The following is a 19557-nucleotide window of genomic DNA, read 5'->3' on the forward strand; positions in this document are numbered from 1 at the left end:
GAATTAGTTTTTATTTATATAGTAAATATGTTTGTCTCCTACCTTTTATACACTGAATAAAAATATCCAAAAAGTACACTGGAGTTTGGTGTATGTATGTCTATGTGTGTGTTTAAAGGCGTTTTGATTTTATCTAAGGCATGCACATAGTCTGCAATGGTTTGTGTCAGTAAATGCATCGAGCATAAACGAAGCTCATGCATTGTCTTTACACTTTTAACTGTTAATTTATTTTGTGTTGTATGCAAGTTTTGCACTTAGGTTGGTTCTGTTTGATATTTATGTTATATCAAGTCACAATTTAATCCTTAGAAAATTGTTAAGCAGTCTGTCTGTTTGCTAAGAACATGTCTCTAGCCTTCAAACCCAAATTTACACGTAGTAAAGCTAATAGTGTTTTGAATTGTTGCCCTGATAAACATTGCTGTTTAAAAAGCTGAATAAGTATAATTATATCTATAGTTCCCATATCCCCTGGGGAGAAATAGCACACTGTTAAATGGGTCGAGTGTAAGTTTGTCTTATTTGTGAGATTGCATCAACCTATTGTTCAAGGAAGCTGAGCTATCGGGAGCTAACTGAGCAGTTGATGCTTGACTGCTCTGCTTCTGAAAAGAGAGTTTGATACTGATCTTGAAATAGAGAAACTGTGTGCTGTGTAACGATTCACACTGTTTTGTAACTGTTTTCAACTTGTGAGAAATAGATTTTCGCACCACATATGGAGATTAGCATGTTTTGCTGTGCAATGAAGATACATGATACATCTCGGATGTCACTTGTTTATGTCACCACAGTTATAAAGTGTATGTTCATGTTGTTCTAAGAAAGACGTAAGGTAGTAAAAGTACTCCCTCTAGGGAGTGAAGCAAGGGCATGTGAAAATGGGAAAACACTGCTTCTGTTAATGAGAAAAGGTCTTGTAATGATGATGGTGATGTTTCCTGAGAATATACAGTACATTCATTTGTGATGTTATTTTTGCTCTCTTAACACAGTGTTTGTTCCATTTACGTAATAAAAAATGTGTTCCTGGATACACTACACTGGATTAATGGTGATGATGACAAACTATAATAAGCACCGGCTGTATCTCATCACAATCTGCCAGTGATATTCTGTTTTAATGCCCTTCCTCTTGTTCACACCATATTTCTTTGGCTCCCAGGCTGCATGTGAGCTGCTGATATGAGGGGTGGGTGGTGTTGACTGGACGGTAGGTGGTTCTTCTGTCACTGTGAGCACAATCGTCCATTTGTTTGTATTTCCTCTCCACCACGTGATCAGAGAACATTGACAAATATGTCTAAAGTTAGTCAGCCCACACTGTCAGATCCTGGATTAAATTCCACTCGTTTTCTTACTGTGGTTTTTCCAGTAGTTCGTCTTGATAGACAACCTGTCAGCCAATAATGCCAAACCTAATAATGCCAGTACACAGCAGTATTGACAGGTGTGAATTGTTTCATGGCTGATGATCGTTTGTGCTCAGCACTGGCGCTGGTGAGTGGCACATGCCAGGCGACTTATCGTAATGCTTGGCATGCAGGTGACAGATGGGCTGTAATTAATGAGAACCTGTTAAACAGTGATATGTCATCCCACATGGTAATTAGAAAACAGCAGCATGGAGCCAGGCGGAGTAATTAGTCCGTCATGGCCGGGGCTCTCAGGAGTCAACCTTCCTAAAGGAGATTTTAGCCAGACAGAGACAACTAACATACATTATCCTTATTTGGATAGTAAAATAATATAACAATGTATTATATAGCTTTAATTGTAACACTTTACTATAGATCTTTGGAAGAACTTGGAGGAAAAAAAGTGACACATTGACACGTTACACACTGTATAAAGGTCCCAGATCATATGTAATCTTCAAAACCCAACTTTTAAAACTGTGTTAAGAGGTTTTTGAGTACTGAAAGTGTGTGTGTGTGTGTGTGTGTGTGTGTGTGTGTGTGTGTGTGTGTGTGTGTGTGTGTGTGTGTGTGTTTGTGTGTGTGTGTGTGTGTGTGTGTGTGTGTGTGTGTGTGTGTGTGTGTGTGTGTGTGTGTGCGCGTGTGTTTGTGTGTGTGTGTGTGTGTAAATTAAACCTATTTTTATTACCTATTAGTATTATTATTATTATTAATAAACTTTTTTAAATGTTTTAAACATTACCATTCAAATGTTTGGGGTAAAGTAAAAACAGTTAAATTGTGAAATATTATTACAGTTTAAAATATCTGTTTTCTATTATAATATATTTTAAAATGTCATTTCAGGATTCTATGATGATTCTTTTGTCACTTTATAAACGTTTTCACTGTCACTTTTGATCAGTTTAATGCATCATAGCTGAATAATAGTATTAATTTCTTTAAAAATAAATTACTGACCCCAAACATTTGAACTTTAGTACTTATAATATGTGTTGAAGTTAACATTAAAAATGTTACGTTAAACAATTGTTAATTGCAAAGTGAATGCAGATTTCATGTTTATACAGTTGAAGAAAATTGCTGCTAAAACAAAATCCCAGACAACCTACAGAAAGCCCGTGAACCAATTGGAGAAGACAGCATGTTGCAATTAAAGTTAAAGATTGAATTTGATTCGCAGTAGTAGATTTGGAGCACAGCAACTGCATTTATCTTTTGATATTGCTTACCGCAAAATATAAAACTTTTGCTGAAAGGTACCATTTCCCTCCTCTGTACTACCAGCAGAATAAATTAGACATAGACAGGAATCATGTGTTTCATTGGCTACGCTCAGCTTGCATTGAAAGGACAGCTGAAGAGTGGACCATTAAGCTTTTCCTTATCACTCGTGTTCTGAATAACATCTTTTCAATTTTTGCTTCACAAAATCTGACTCATTATTGCCTGCATTTTAACCTGGTCCTCAGCCATCATTTGTGCTGTAATCTGTTTTCTCTCTGTAAAGTGATGGAGATGTCATCTCTCTGCCTGAAGCTCGGGTTTGACTTCAGGTTTGTCATCCTGCACAAGAAAAACAATCTGACATGAATGTTGTTGTCAGTGATTAATTATGAAAATCTGAGAAGTCTGTTTCCAACAGCAAGCAACAGCAAATGTGATGCTCTGTTCAAATCACATTTTTATCATGCCGTCTTTGAGTCATAGATTAATTTCCTCTTTCCTCTCTGCGAAGGACCTTTCAGTGTCCTTTGGTGCACAAAACAGTACACAATCTAGTTCAGTCATTCAGCTGCAATGGATCACCACAGTCATCTCTACACTGTCCGCACTTTATTAAGTATGGAGGAATTCAAGCATGAGGTTTCCTGTGCACCTGAGCCAAGGACCCTCGCAGTCCCAGGATGCTTGTGAACCTCCTCGTATATCAGCCTCTTTTTCTTCCAGTTTGGTAGACTGAAAAACACTTATCACATTCATATCTCCCAGCGTCCCTCACACCAGCCCTCCCACATATTGTAAGTGTCAATCTGTGTCTGTGTGATAGAGATGAAATGACTGTCCAACTTACACTTTCAGCTCCTATCACTCTCTCTTTGCTGAAATGTCTGGTGTTGCAAGGTTAATGTCCCGTCAGGTAGAGGGTTTCATTAGTAAATCACTGTGTTGTGGAGATAAGGCCACTGTTGATATACGGCTCAGTGTCCTAGCCTGTATTCTATCCTGGTTGGACCTGACAGTTTTAAATTCATTATGTCTCACTTGAACTTTGATTTAAAGCAGCCAGAATGTTTAACGTATTTCATCCTTTCGGACTGAAATCCCAGAAGTGTCAGCTGAGAAATAAAGAGAATTGATTTTAATAGCGAGTTGGGGGAGAGGAGCCAGAAGTCCTGGTTCTGCCACCGGTGCAAAAAGAGAAAAAATGACCATGCTTGAGATCTATAAAGCTGCACGGTGCCACATTGATAGGATGAGGGGTGGGGGAATTATGCAAAGATTGGTTTCTATAGCTGACCATATGTCACTGGACATGTTTCAGCATGGTCTGCCGAGGAATTGTGGGAGGGGTAGTATTTCAACACCCAGTGAAAAACAGCCCAGTGCTCTGAAGTGGGCTTGTGTCATTCATTTATTTATGTGAGCTGTTGGGGCTGCCTCTCACAGTAATGAGTCTGGGCTCAGATGGTGAGATCAACGTTAATTGTTTTGGTTGAAATCATTGATTGAGTGATTTAATTATTAGTCACATCTGTTCCTTTCACTTTCCCAATGGATGAATAGTTTGGATCAATCACATTCGATCTTTCCTCTCCTAAGTCCCATAAACCACAATTGGATTATTTTTAGTCTGATAAAACACTCGGTTAAAGATTATTCTGTTCTGCACAATGGCTACATTTGAAAAACCAAGACATTGAAAAATGTCTTATAAATAAACTAGATTGCAAGATTACAAATCACATGGTCTAAACATCTGACAAGACCATGTAAAAGAGTGTGAGAGAGAGATCTTCTAGTGTACATGGAAAACCTGAAAAATAAAAAGGAATTTTAAAGTTGCAAAAAGGTAGAACAGTAAAACCTTTAAAAGTTATGAAACATTCTATAGTGTATCTCTGTTTGTAGTTGTGCTCAACTCTAGCATGAATCAATATATTATTGCTATTTTGTGTACATTTTTTTTTCTTTTTCTTTTTTATTAAATGTAAACTTATTTAGAATGGATGCATTCAATTTTTCAAACGTGACAGTAGGGACAACTATTTCAGACAAAAGACAATTATAAAAGATTTATATTTCAAATAAATACTGTTAATGTTGAATGCTGAAAAAATAACAGTTTCCAAAAAAATATTAGCATTCATGGACTTTTGTTGACCAAAATATGTGGGAACCCTTTATGTGGAATCCTTCTGCAAAGCCTGTTTAATGAGATGAAAAACTGCATCCTACTGTTTATTAGTAGTCTTAATATACCACCATAACCTCGGAAACCGACAGCCTGTTCCATTCCTTTCTCCACAGATAACTTTCTTCATGCTGTTGTCTGCTGTGTGTGTGATGCTGAACCTCGCAGGAGCCATCCTTTCCTGTCAGAATGCCCAGTTGGTCAACTCTCTGGAGGACTGTCAGCTGGTGAGAGAGTCATGTCCTCAAACACATGTGTGAAATCACTTCTTTGGTGTAAAGGAAACCTTAAAAAGATTCTGTCCAAAATAGCTTAGACGAAATAGCTGAGTCATAAACCTGTCTTTTTATCATCCACTCAAAACTAGCCTGTCACTAAAGAATCAATCCATTGAGCAATTTTAGCTCCCAAGAGCATCATTCATTAACACAATGCCCTCGTCAAGATCTCATGACGTAATCAAACAGACGATGAACACTATTTATGGCAATGATTATATGTTGCAATCAAACTTGTAACAAAATTTGGTAGTTTATGTTGCTTCAGGGTTGGCATCATCTGAGTTCCTCTGAGGTGCATCATCTCTTCTTAGATGTTCAGTAATCTCAGGTCTTTGTAAGGGCTGGATCCAGACTGAAGCTTGTGTAATTCCTCCTGTGACAGAAACAGAGGAAAAAATAGAGACATGATTAGCGTAGCTGCTGATCCAACCAAGCAGGCTCATGCCTGTAACAGTAGTTTGGTGGAGTAGACTCATTTAGACCAATATAATAATTAGGTTTTAGCCAGGTTTCAGTCACGCAGAGTACATCAAAACTATTATCCATGATCATTTCATTTACAATAACGGCTCTAAGTGCAAATGATCTAATGTTTAGAAGCCCAAACTTTAAAAATGTCCTTTTTTAAATTTATTTTGCATTTTTCTGGTTTAATTTTTTTTTTCTAGAGCCTGCATTAAATTTATATTTTGATCTTACTGTTCAGAGAACACTGTCTTTATAGATTGAACAGTGCAAGAACTTCTGTTTTGTTTTTTATTTAAGTGGGTAGAACAAAAGCTATCATAGCAGTTATTTTAGAAGTAGCTTACTACTTCTACTTATAAAGTAGGCCCTAGCCTACTTTACCTTCAGCTAACGTAGTACAGATGAACGATGGAGTCTCCAACGATCACAGCACCACATTCCGTCTCGTGGGGTGGTTCCGGATGGAGATCTCGAAGACCAGAGTTGACGGAGGGGGAGAGGTCATCGCCCGGGTCCTGGCTTCCAGGGTCTGTGGTGTCCTTGCGCCGAAGTGAGGGACATTTGGGAAGATCGTGGCCTGTACAGACAAGCACATGGACAAGAGGTGGTGGGAGTGTTAGCAGCGCGCTGTATACTTACCCCAGTCTTGTGAGCATCAGCCTGGTATTTTTTTCAGCACGGTTCTCTGCTCTTTCAGCTGGACCTGCTTCTTCAGCAGGTCACAGCTCTTCTTCTACACGGCCTCCAGCTCGAGCTGTATTAAATGCAGTCAAATGCACTCAAAGGTAGATACACATCCGCTATAAAAGCTAGTAACACTGAATAAAACAATGGCGATGTGTGTGATTAGAGTATTAGCAATGTAAACAAGATTAGCGGCAATCACACTGGCCATGCTAGCGGGCTATAAGCTAATAGCGGACTCTGGAAATCAAAATAAAACTAGTGATAACAAGGTGCTTTGATAGTTTTTGTTGTAGAATATGATAGAGGATATATTTTAAGATAAAAAAAATAGACGATAAAGAATTAACTTGATGGAGCTCAAACTCAAAACACATGGTAACAACCAACAGGAAGTGGCAGGTATGAATTTTTCTTTCTTTTATGTCCTGTAAAATTCTGTTGGACCAGAAATAAATATTAACACCTATCACCTTTGTCTTGATCTGGTCAGAAAAAGCTCACATTACTGATTGACTGCCAAAGTTCACAGGGGTTTTCTAGTAAAAAATTAAATAAATAGAAAATTCATAATCATCAATTGTCCGGCAGTCGAGTGAATGGTAGTGGTTGAGCATCACATTGGAAGTCAATTCACGTACATTAGCCATGCTAGTGCCGAATGCCCTGTCACAAGATCACTTTGCCTTCGCTAGAGAGGAACAAATTCTTGTGATGCTGTTAGAATATGAAAATACATAATTAATGCATCATGCACTCTGTGGCAATTGTCAATATGAAAGATCTAAATTATAGCTAAATCTAGACCTAAATATGAAATCTAAAAAGCCAAGTTATCAAATTCTCAAAATTTTAATGGCAAGTCATAATACCTCTATTATGATCTAATTGTTGTTTTTGATACTGAAGGATATCCTCAATGAATGCCACAGTATGCTCGTGTGCTGCCCATTGTGTTCTTTGAATGAAGGTTTATAAAGGAGATTAATACAGCAGTCAGTCTTTGTTGTGCTTTCTATTGAGTTTGATTTATCTGCTCTACAGTGGGTCCAGTGCTAGCCTTGCACAGCACAACAGCTCAGCATGGCTTCCCCCATTTCTGTTATCCTGAACTGGACACCCCTCTTCAGCTCTAAGACCATTTATCTGCCTGGTGTGGAAGCAATAAATAACTAAATGATCAGATGAGTTGTACTATTCAGAATTAGTGGCAAATGAGCATAAATGATACATATAATGCAGTTTTCACATATACACTAAAACACATCACTAAATCTACCGTATCTGAAACAGTGGAGTTTAGCTGAAAATCTTAGGGTTATTAATTATTCAGCATCCATATCTCTGCGTACATTAATCACCAATAAATTCTTATTTGTTTGTTTCAAACACAATTAAATGCATGGCTGGTTTTCAGTTTATGGATGGCTGCTTTTATTTTGGCTTCATTCTAGTATCAGTGATGTATGTTTGTAGCTTGCATTTTCAACACAAGCTTCTGTTTTAACATACATGCAATAAAAATGAATTTAGCTGTTTATTATTTGTAGCATTTCAACTGAACATATTCAAGCATTCATGTTTTGTTGGACACTTTTTTTCTGACATCAGTGTATTTATTAAAACACTAAAATCCAGCTTGATGGTAAAGCTATTTGATATTTTTTTATTGAGTGATTCAACAGTGAGTTAATGTCCATTCAGTTCAGCTGTAAATAGAAACTAAAAAATAACTGTCTTGTGTAGTGGGCAGTCTGTCGGAAGAACACACTTTGACAAAAAAAAAATAAAAAAAATAAAGCTAAATATTTAAAAATAATGATCAGATGTTTTTTAGATGAATGCAAAGTGAAAGTGTTGATGGCTCTTTAAAATGTTACCTGAAAATGCTTTAACGCTTCATCTTAAAAAAGATTAAGCACACACAAAATTATGTGGCATGAGCTACTGTGAAGAACGCACTGTGGTTGATATAAAATCATACATTCATAAAATCTAATATAAATGATCACACTTTTTATCTTAATGTAATGAAAAGAAGCTTAAATTGTGACATTCTTTGGCATGTGAAATACGTGGGAAACTATCCAATTTGTATCCTAATTATATATATGTGTGTATATAATTACTCTTTTCTTTTCTTTTCTTTTCTTGCAAGCTGAAGCATATGGTTATTAGATATCACCAGGCATTTGAAGTTTCGTTCAGTCTACAGTGGGGAATTTTGTCTCACAAGATACTAATTAAAAAAAATCTATGAATTTATAGCATGGTGATCTTTCTATTGTCCTCTCCTTAAACAGGCCCTTCATAATCCTCCAGTAATTCTCCATAATTTAACAGAAGCAAAACAGTGTCTTAATCACCTTTTGTCATGGAAACATGACATTGAGAACCCAATGGCAGTTCTCACCTGGTGCTGTTGTGCAAAAAACAGGTCAGGTAATTATACTTCCCTTTGTCTACAGGTTAAGACCAGACCTAAAGATAGACCTCTGTCTCCATCAGTCTCTACTCCACCTAATTTATGGATTAGCATGTTGGATTAAGCATTTCTCCTCTCTGCCTTCTACTGAACGCTCACCTCCTCAGAGACATGATCTTGCCATGACTGAAATATTAATGATGTTATTTCCCCGGATTCAATTAATCCCTGCTTGCAAAGTTCACACATTGCTTTTGTGCAATATCAGTCAAATGGTGACTTAGTTTTAGTTTTAGCACAAAAAGCATTTATAATACTGGGCCACCATGTATGGGCTTTATTAAGATCTTTCTTAACAAACGTCTGACTGGGCTAATGCTGTTAAGTTCAAGAATATGAGCCTTATTAATGTAGAAGCTTTCATTCTAGTCCTTTTTTCAATTAAGTTTCCACAAATATGCAGATGCTTTTTGTTGTGGGAAAAAAATGGTAGTAGAAGTGTACAAATTGAATTTACTTTGTGTATTTTATAAATATGACCCTGCCTTCTAGCTGCTAGCTACACTTAATATTTGTCATTTATGATGACTTTAACTATCAAGTTTAAAAGCAATGCCATCAAGACGCAGGGGAATTTTTGGACATATCTCAAAATTTGTTTTTGTTGACAATTTCTCAAGGGGTAATATGTTTCTGCTTCTTTAAGGCAGACAGGGAACCCTGTTTTACATCTCCTGAACAAGTGTCATGATTGTAATGCCTTGTGATGGAAGGAATTTAGTGTGTTACAATTGTGCCTGGCCTGTTGTTTTTACCTTGAGCAGTCACATATTTTATTTTCCATTTTATGCAGAAATAAACATTTCACTTGAATGAAGCTAAAACCAGTTTGTTTCTGTCCTTCTGCAGATTAAATTTGACAGTGACGGTGTGTGTGTCTGCTGTGAGCTCGAGCACCTGAGATCCACGTGTAATAATCTGGGAGATATGCTTAAACTCAACCCGCTGAGGGACTGCAACACCATACGTCTCCGTCTGAAGGTATCATAGTGTGTGTGTGTGTGTGTGTGTGTACATGTAGGTGTCTGTAACATCCTGGTATCTGTATCTTTTAACAAAATAAATGAGATTATGAGGTTTGGAATTGATTTCAGAACATCATCAAAAAGTCCAGCTAATTTTCTTACCATTATTTAATAGCCTCTTCTATCAATTTGATATTCCAGTATTAAGATATTTTTTTAATAATTCTTATTAGACTTATTTTTTAAATTAGCCTCAGTTAATGAGTATTTGATTAGACAAGTAAATAAGAACAATTAAATACATTAGACATGTAAAGTAAATTGTCATTATCTTATCATTTTGATGATACACAATGTTTTTGATAGTATTAGATTTGAAAGCATGCATGTATTGATAGAAAATCTCTAGTCTTATGTAATTAACCAGATTAAAAACTCAAATTATCAATAAAAAGTATTTTAAACATGAATCAAATGGTAGTGTCACTAGAGAAAACAGTGTAGTACCCTTTAACTATATTTATGTAGACAGCATCTTCTTAGGGATAGTACTATGCATTACCGTTCAAAAGGTTGGGGTAAGTAAGATTTTTTTTTAAAGAAGTCTCTTATGCACATCAGGGCTGCATTTATTTGGTAAAAATATGGTTTAAAAACAGTAATATTGTGACACATTATTACAGTTTTAATAAGTGTTATCCATTTTAATATATTTAAAAAAACAAATATTCCTGTAATGGGAAAGCAGAATTTTCAGCAGGCATTACTACAGTCTACAGAGTCACGTGATTCTTCAGAAATCATTCTGATCTGCTAATCTGGTGCTCAAGGAGCATTTCTTATTAACATCAATGTTGAAAACAATATTCTAATATTCAGGTTTCAGGATAACTTTATGAATAGAATATTCCAAAGAACATAGTTTATTTGAAATAGAAATCGTTTGTAATATTATTCATGTCTTTACTGTTACAATTGATCAGTTTAATAAAGTAATTTTCTGTCTGACTCCAGGTGTTTGAACGGTAGTGTACAATGTATATTATTAAAGGGATACTCCACCCAAAAATTAAAATGTTGTCATTAATCACTTATCCCCACTTTGTTCCAAACTCGTAAAAGCTTTGTTCGTCTTCGGAACACAATTTAAGATATTTTGGATGAAAACCGGGAGGCTTGTGACTGTCCCATAGACTGCCAAGTAAGTTCCAGGAAAGTATGAAAAGACGACATCAGAATAGTCCATCTTCCATCAGCAGTTCAACCATAACATTATGAAGCCACGAGAATACTTTTTATAAGCGAAGAAAACTAAAATAACGACTTTATTTAAAAATTCCTTTGACAGCAGTCTCCTCTGTGTCTCTCCACATCACTCAAACTGCCTGTTTCTACCATATACTGTATAAAAACATGGACGTAGTGTCCATGACGTCACCCATAGGTTTTCAAAGAGCGTTTTTGAAGCCAAAATGGGCGGAGGCAGCCGTCCCCATCTTGGCAGTTTGTCACAGAGCGTCACTCCTGGATAATCGCAAATGGGCAAAAAGGTGGGAGCTGGTTGTTGAAACCATGCCCACCTAGCGCGATGGCAGTGACAGCAGCGGCAATCCACCTTAATTATGCTGAACTTTAAGGCTTAATATAATTAAACATATGAATTATAAAAACATTCACCCCTCTCACAGTTGTCATGAAGGGTAAAATTTGCTATATAGACCAAAATAAAGAGAGAGAGCGGGAGGTTGCCGCTTCGTTTCTACGTGTATTGATGCATTGATTTGAAAGAAAACAGAGCATCCTTGTGGCTCGGATGACACAGAAGAGCGTAGGCAGTTTGAGTGATGTGGAGAGAAAGTCATTTTGTTTTATTCGCTTACAAAACGTATTCTCGTCGCTTCATAACGTTACGGTTGAACCACTGATGGCAAATGGACTATTCTAATGATAATTGTCGTACTTGTCTGGACCTTGACAGTGTTATTTACTGGGCAGTCTATGGGACAGTCTCAAGCCTCCCGGTTATCATCCAAAATATCTTAAAGGGATAGTTCACCCAAAAATCTAAATTATGTCATTATTGACTCACCCTCATGTCGTTCCAAACCAGTAAGACCTCTGTTCATCTTTGTAACACAGTTTAAGATATTTTAGATTTAGTCCGAGAGCTCTCAGTCCTTCCATTGAAGCTGTGTGTATGGTATACTGTCCATGTCCAGAAAGGTAAGAAAAACATCATCAAAGTAGTCCATGTGACATCAGAGGGTCAGTTAGAATATTTTGAAGCATCGAAAATACATTTTGGTCCAAAAAAAATAGCAAAAACTACGACTTTTTTCAGCATTGTCTTCTCTTCCGTGTCTGTTGTGAGAGAGTTCAAAACAAAGCAGTTTGTGATATCCGGTTCGTGAATGAATCATTCGATGTAACCAGATCTTTTTGAACCAGTTCACCAAATCGAACATTAATCCACAAATGACTTAATCTGTTAACTTTTTTAATGTGGCTGACACTCCGAGTTCAAACAAACCAATATCCCAGAGTAATTCATTTACTCAAACAGTACACTGACTGAACTGCTGTGAAGAGAGAACTGAAGATGAACACCGAGCCGAGCCAGATAACGAGCAAAAGATTGACTCGTTCTCGTTCTTTGGATCACCAGTAGTGATGGGAAGTTCGGTTCTTTTCTGCGAACCTGTTCTTTCGGACATTTCGATTCAGTAAACCATTTGAAGAAAACAGTTCACCGGATCTTTTGCGCTCGACCTAATGGCGTCATTGGTGATGATTGCCCTTGATTCAAGCCTTTGGTTTACCCGCGCTCATAACACTAGCACAGAATCAGTTCAGAATCAATCACCAAAAGAATCAGTTCGGTTCAGATGCTCTGTGTGTCGGTCTGCTTCAAGCTGAATCACACATGCGCAGTATCATCAGCTCCTCGGCTCTCGAATCGGACGCGTCTGAAGAAACGGTTCTTGACTCGTGAACGAGTCAATCTTTTGCTCGTTATCTGGCTCGGCTCAGTGTTCATCTTCATTTCTCTCTTTACAGCAGTTCAGTCAGTGTACTGTTTGAGTACATGAATTACTCCGGGATATTGGTTTGTTTTAACTCAGAGGGAGTGTCAGCCACATTAAAAAAGTTAACAGCTTAAGTCATTTGTGGATTAATGCTAATTGGAGACGCGAACCGTTTAAAACGATTCAGTTCGATTTGGTGAACTAGTTCAAAAAGATCCGGTTACATCAAATGATTCATTCGCGAACCGGATATGACAAACTGCTTTGTTTTGAACTCGCTCTCACAACAGAAGAGAAGACAATGCTGAATAAAGTCGTAGGTTTTGCTATTTTTGGACAAAAATGTATTTTCGATACTTCAAAATATTCTAACTGACCCTCTGATGTCACATGGACTACTTTGATGATGTTTTTCTTACCTTTCTGGACATGGACAGTAGACCATACACACAGTGTTAATGGAGGGACTGAGAGCTCTCGGACTAAATCTAAAATATCTTAAACTGTGTTCCGAAGATAAACGGATGGTCTTACTGGTTTGGAACGACATGAGGGTAAGTTAATGACATAATTTAGATTTTTGTGTGAACTATCCCTTTAAATTGTGCTCCAAAGATGAATGAAGCTTTTACGGGTTTGGAACGACTTGGGGGTAAGTGATTAATGGCAAATTTCTTTTTGGGGGGTGGAGTATCCCTTTAAGTATTGTATACACAATTCTGAGTAGGAGAGAGTAGAAATTGAATGGATTGCACTGTGAAATAATAACTGTGGAGCAATAAGAGATATTAGTACGAAGTGCTGTTATCTGTGTTTATAGTAAAGATTGTTCAGACCCAGGTAGGGCTAATGTAGAACTACAAGAGATCTTGAGACCTCAATCTTTTCTGGCACCATTATACCTGTAGGCAAGCACTTAACCCCAAGTCACTACAAGGGTATTGTCCCTGCAGGAATGGCACTGTAAATCACCTTGGAGGAAAAGTACCTGCTATATGATGAGTAAGTTTTCAGTGGTATGAACATTGTAGTGTTCCTTTAATAAATTAATGTGGGTCACTTTGCAATCCTACTTTTTTTGATGCTATGCTTATTTCTGGGATTGTGTTATTCTTCTAGTATATATGGTTTTGATTTGTTCTATCGTTCTGCTATTTGGCTAATTTTCACATTATATTTTTGAGGAATACATTTGTAAAATACCACACTTATAGCCTGGAGAAGTTTTTTTTTTTTTTTTGGCTCCGCTCTCATGCACATTTTCTGTGTTCCTCCAGGGATTTCTCCATTTTCAAACTATTTTTCGTTTGAATTTTAGAGAGTATTTGAACCATTTAGCAGAGCAAGAATTACACGCTATTTCCGAAAACGTCTGCATTATTGGACACGTCTCTTCATGTTGCACTGTGGGTCTCTTTCTAATATGCAGATGAGACACAGTCATCATTAGTTATGCATCTCCAATTAGCACTCGCCGCTGGTTCTCTTTCCAGTGTCTAAGCAATTCACTCATGCTATCCATGATCTCGGCGCATTTGGCAGCTTTTGGTAATGTGAGGCTTCCACAAATTTTCTTGTACAAAAGCAATTGCCACTCTTTATGAAATCAAGACAAACACTTGCTTGTAAACACTTGCTTATAAATGCTTCTTTACATGTTTTCATCATTTCAAACTTAGAAAAACACACAGTAAATCTTCTTTCTCTGTACAGACTTTGTATTTGTGAGCCTTTGTGTGTTTGTGACATCAGAAATGTAATGTCTCAGTTCAGATGATTTGTATTTTATTAAGTGTGCTGATTACTTCTACAGTTGAAATTACAGTGAAACTAGCTTTACCTTTCTGAGAATAAAAAATAGCTGGTTACACAAAATTTCCTGCCTGAATTGATAGAAAATAAAGATTATCTGTGTTATTTTAGTATGATTTACATTTACATTTATGAAAACCATTTTTAATAGTTTTAGTTTTAATTAACAATAACAACAGTGGACTATATAAATGAATTCCCTCAGCCAGTCTTACAGATTGCCGAAATATAAAAGTATCACACATAAAAAGAGAGGCAGCCCCTTAATATTTGAATGTTGATGATTTATATGATATCAGTAGCACTTACTCAGAGTCAGATGGAGTTATAAAGTATCAATAAGATTTATATTTTAATGCTCTTATTGATGTCTGAAGGTTTAATGTCTTTTCATGGCAATTTAGGTCAACTGAGATGCCTATAAAGACCATAGGTACAATTAATGCTATGAATCATTGGCATATCATATCATGTGGCTCCCTCATTGTAAGGGCCATTATATCCCATAATGACACACTCGTTTTCCTTCAGGACTCATTTAAGGTATAATACCTTAAGGCATATGTCAGTACTATCATGTCAGTTGTCAGTCCAGCAACCACTCAGATAACTGGATTAGACTCTCATAAACATTAAGTGAATACAAGAAATACTTCCATGTCCCATCAGCTTTAAGAACTGAATTAATGTATTATGAGAATGAAGGTGGTAAGGTACAGGCTTGCACTTTCATGACTCATTTTTGTTCTGCATGTCGTCAGGGAGACAAGTGTTAGCACTGCTGGCTCAAAATGAGAAAAGCAGGTGTTTCTCAGTGGAGCTGACCTAGTACCTCTGTTAGATTTACTGGAACACAATCACATGGATAGTTCAGCATCCTGCTAGATTTAGTACAGTCATAACATTAGATGTTGTCTAGGAGGTACATAGGCATTTTCTTGGTCTGTTTGATCGCCACATTTCACCACTACTGTTGAATCCACAGCACAACAACAGAAATCATATTTTACAACAGTGTGAGTTTAATGTCTGAATAAAATATGGTGAGATAAAAACACTGTACTGTATATTGCAAAATAAAAGCTAGAAAACATCTCTCGCAAGCTGCATACAAAGAAAAATGAACGGGCATAACAAATGTAGTTCAATTGATGAGCAAATGACTCTCCATTTAATACATTTTTCAAAACTTTGAGTAAGTCTGATGAATCTTTCACTTAATATACTCATTGAATTAGTCAGAGTGAATCAGCATCTGCACTTATCATTACTTTATTATTTTTTACTGATGTCTGTGTTTTGAAATGAAGCAGGTTTTGTGTACTGGTGTAGTGTGTCATTAAACATTGTTTTTAAAATGAATAATATATTGATATATAATTTAAAACATTTAAAAAATGTATATAAAGTTTTTAAATTAAACCAAAAAAATAAAAATAAAATAAATAAATTCATTAGTCTCTTCTTTCCAGAGCTTCTTTGTGAGCATTTGTATAAACACATCCTCTGCCCTCAAAGAGCATGTCTTGGCCTTTTCCAGGGGTTAGATGATTGTACAGTCATGTAGAAGTGGTTCTGCCTGTCCAGTCCTCTTAGGATGGCTCCTTTCACCTAAAGGGCTTGTGCACATTTAAGAATTCAGCATTTTTCTTAAGGACATCACTGGGTCACATACACTCCATCTTGTCACAACGAGAGATCAGACAGTGCTCTGATAGCAGGTGTGTGTGATGGGCTGTCGTATATACTGAATGTAATTAACATTTTTATGGAGACAGATCTACCACCCAGCTCAGTCTGGTTGAATTTCGAACAGTGCCAGTGACTTCCTTTGGTTTTTCTTCCAGTGATCTCTTTCTTCTAATCACTCACTATTTACACTGGATACATGCTGGATTCTGAAATAGTAAATTCTGTCATTGCCTTCCCCATTTGCTCATGCTTTGGTTATGTAGTGCTATAAGGTATGTATGTGTTATGGTTGGATATTCTTAAAAATCCCAACATTAATTTACCTTTTACTCTATACCTGTGTTTCTTGCAATACTTCTTGCAATTCCTTTTGGACTGCAGTACCAAATCACAAATTTCTTTCTTTTTTTTCAGTATATATGGGTAGTTGTATACATGTTGTATTTTGTGGGAGTTTATAAGTAAAGTGTTCAAAAGGTTATATATATATTTATTACATTTTCACACATTCTTATCCATTTAAACCTTCATTTTAGTTGTATTTATTATATCTTATATTAATGGCAGTTGAACTGCATAGTTTGGGCATTATTGATTTTTTAAATTAATGTTTTTACCAAATTAGAAAGTTCCTGTAAAATGTACTGTACATCAAAAGCATTGAAACAATAGACAATGTAAATTAAATATACTGAATGGAATCAGATCAACTGAATCAGGATCAAATCAAATTGAATCAGAATGTGTGAATGGAATACAATAGACTTACTATTCATTGAATGATAATGGATTTTTAAGGCTGCACAAGGAATTTCCCCATTGCAACTTTTAGTTTAGCTTTTTTGTGCTTTTGCAGATCGATAATGCCATGCAAAAGTCCCACTTTGGTGACACCATTATCCCTCTTCAACCAATAAATGTTCAGAACAATAAATGTTCATGCCAGGCTGAGGTTTTGCAGCAAAAATATTGCCAGTTTATTTTCTCTTTCTCTCACTCTCCTCTGTCTCTCTGTGTCTTTTTCTCCTTGATTCACACCTTCTTGTCCTCTCTCTTCTTATCCCTGTCTCTCCATTTCTCTCTCTGTCTCCCAGGAGCTGCTTTTCAGCGTGTGTGCAATGAATGTTATCTCCACCATTGTGTGTGCCCTGGCCACAGCCGTGTGCTGTATGCAAATGGTTTCTACTGATTTACTACAGATGGTAAGTGTGATCCATACCGCAATGTGTGTGTCATTTTGAGTGTGTAAATGCACATTACATTTTTCCATTACATCATGGAAAAAAGATCAGATGATCAAGACAAGTGAAAATCTTGTAGTATAATAAGCGAAATGCCCCCCCCCCCAAAAGTCTATAATATATACAGGTGCATCTCAATAAATTAGAATGTCATGGAAAATGTATTTCAATAATTCAACTCAAATTGTGAAACTCATGTATTAAATAAATTAATAAGTACAGTAGTTTAAGTCTTTGGTTATTTTAATTGTGGTGATTTTGGCTCACTTTTAACAAAAACCCACCAATTGTGACAATCCTCATAAGGCTGCAGTTCTCTCGGTTGGTTGTGCATCTTCTTCTTCCACACTTTTTCATTCCACTCAACTTTCTGTTAACATGCTTGGATACAGCACTCTGTGAACAGCCAGCTTCTTTGGCAATGAATGATTGTGGCTTATCCTCCTTGTAAAGGGTGTCAGTGTAGCCTAGTATTATGTAGCCTAGTGAACCAAACTGAGAGACAATTTTTATAGGCTCTGGAAACCTTTGCAGTTGTTTTGAGTTGATTAGCTGATTGGCGTGTGACCATATTCTAATTTGTTGAGATGTGAATTGGTGGGTTTTTGTTAAATATGAGCCAAAATCATCACAATTAAAAGAACTAAAGACTTAGGGGCCGTTCACATATTGCATCTTTTGTGCGCTCAAGTTCATTATTTCCAATGTAGGCGCGCGGTATGCGCTTATGATGGAAGTGACGCGGTTGCGACTCGCACGCGGTGCGATGCGCTCGTTTTTTCCAGGCGCGCCCGCACCGCATCGAGTAAAAAACATCTTAACTTTTCAGAGTGCCGCAAGCGCAACGCGGGTCATGTGACAAGAACCAACCAATCAGCTTCATCCTTTCCCGTAACAACTTTGAAAGCTCAGCCAAGATGAAGGAACAGCTGACCATAGCTGTATATGGATTTCCATTTTGAAATAAATTTAGTAGCAGAGCTACTGCAAGCGATTTTTAGTGCTGCAAATCCATTTATCCTTTGCTAAAATTTCCGCGTCTTCATGGAGAGAGCAGGTCATGGTTGCTTAGCAACAGCAGACGTCTCTGGAGCGCAACTGCCCGAGCACTTTGAAAAGAAGGAGAAAGTGGTGCGCCTAGCATTTTCCACGCGTTTTTAGGAATGTTTATGCTGTCTTTTTACGTTTTGCATTGCATATCGTGCTGCGTAAACATAAAACCATGTCTGCATTTGTGATCGGAGAAACGACACACAAGTGCTACTCTACACTGCTCAAAACTCACATTTAAATCATCAGTCAAGCGTATGACCCCTTTAAATATATCCTGTGACTTTGTCTTCAGACATGTCCTTTCCCAAGAGAAACCTGATTTCCTTTTGGATCAAAGAAATAATCAGCCTAGAAACAAATGCAGATTTTTGGTTCTTCCTATCTTTTTCTTTTCCTATCCTATTGAATTTTTATTTTTGGCTCTCCAGCAGGGGTCATAACTATGGAAGCCTATTTCCACCACTGAATAAAAAATAAAACAAGGTAATTGCTACTTTTTATCTCACAATTCTGACTTGTTTTCTCAGAATTGCGAGTTCATATCTTGCAATTCTGACATTATAACACGCAAGTGTGAGATATAAAGCCAAAACTGCAAGATATAAAGTCAAAATTGTGAGTTATAAAGTCAGAATTGCGAGTTTATATCTTGCAGTTCTGAGAAATTCAGATTTTTTTTATCTCGCAATTGGGAGTTTATATCTCGCAATTCTGACTTTCCCTTTTTTTTTCACAATTGCGAGCTCATATCTCTGACTTTATAACTCTAAATTTTCGAGTTTATATCTCGCAGTTCTGAGAAATAAAGTCAGAATTGTGAGATATAAAGTCACAATTCAGATTTTTGTCTCACAATTGCGAGCTCATATCTTGCAAATATGACACTTTATCTCACTATTCTCACTATTTGTTTTTCTCAGAATTGCGAGAAATAAATGTGTAATTCTGAGAAAAAGTCAGAATTGCCCGTTTATATCACTCAATTCTGAGAAAAAAAAGTCAGAATAGTGAGAT

At 36.7% G+C, this 19557-nt stretch overlaps 1 protein-coding gene across 2 annotated transcripts in view; it reads left to right on the forward strand.

Annotated features, from left to right (window-relative positions):
* LOC132105554 (protein ENTREP2-like) overlaps nt 1-19557 on the forward strand; it is a 97565-nt gene that overhangs the window by 67693 nt on the left and 10315 nt on the right. Inside the window, exons 3-5 of one of the 2 annotated variants that reach the window (XM_059510754.1) lie at nt 4953-5063; nt 9604-9735; nt 17344-17451. In XM_059510754.1, the coding sequence (XP_059366737.1) occupies nt 4953-5063; nt 9604-9735; nt 17344-17451 (351 nt within the window). The remainder of the gene's footprint in view (nt 1-4952; nt 5064-9603; nt 9736-17343; nt 17452-19557) is intronic. The other variant, XM_059510763.1, reaches the window with a different exon arrangement.

The sequence above is a fragment of the Carassius carassius genome, chromosome 2, assembly GCF_963082965.1.
Source record: "Carassius carassius chromosome 2, fCarCar2.1, whole genome shotgun sequence".
Lineage (NCBI taxonomy): Eukaryota > Metazoa > Chordata > Actinopteri > Cypriniformes > Cyprinidae > Carassius > Carassius carassius.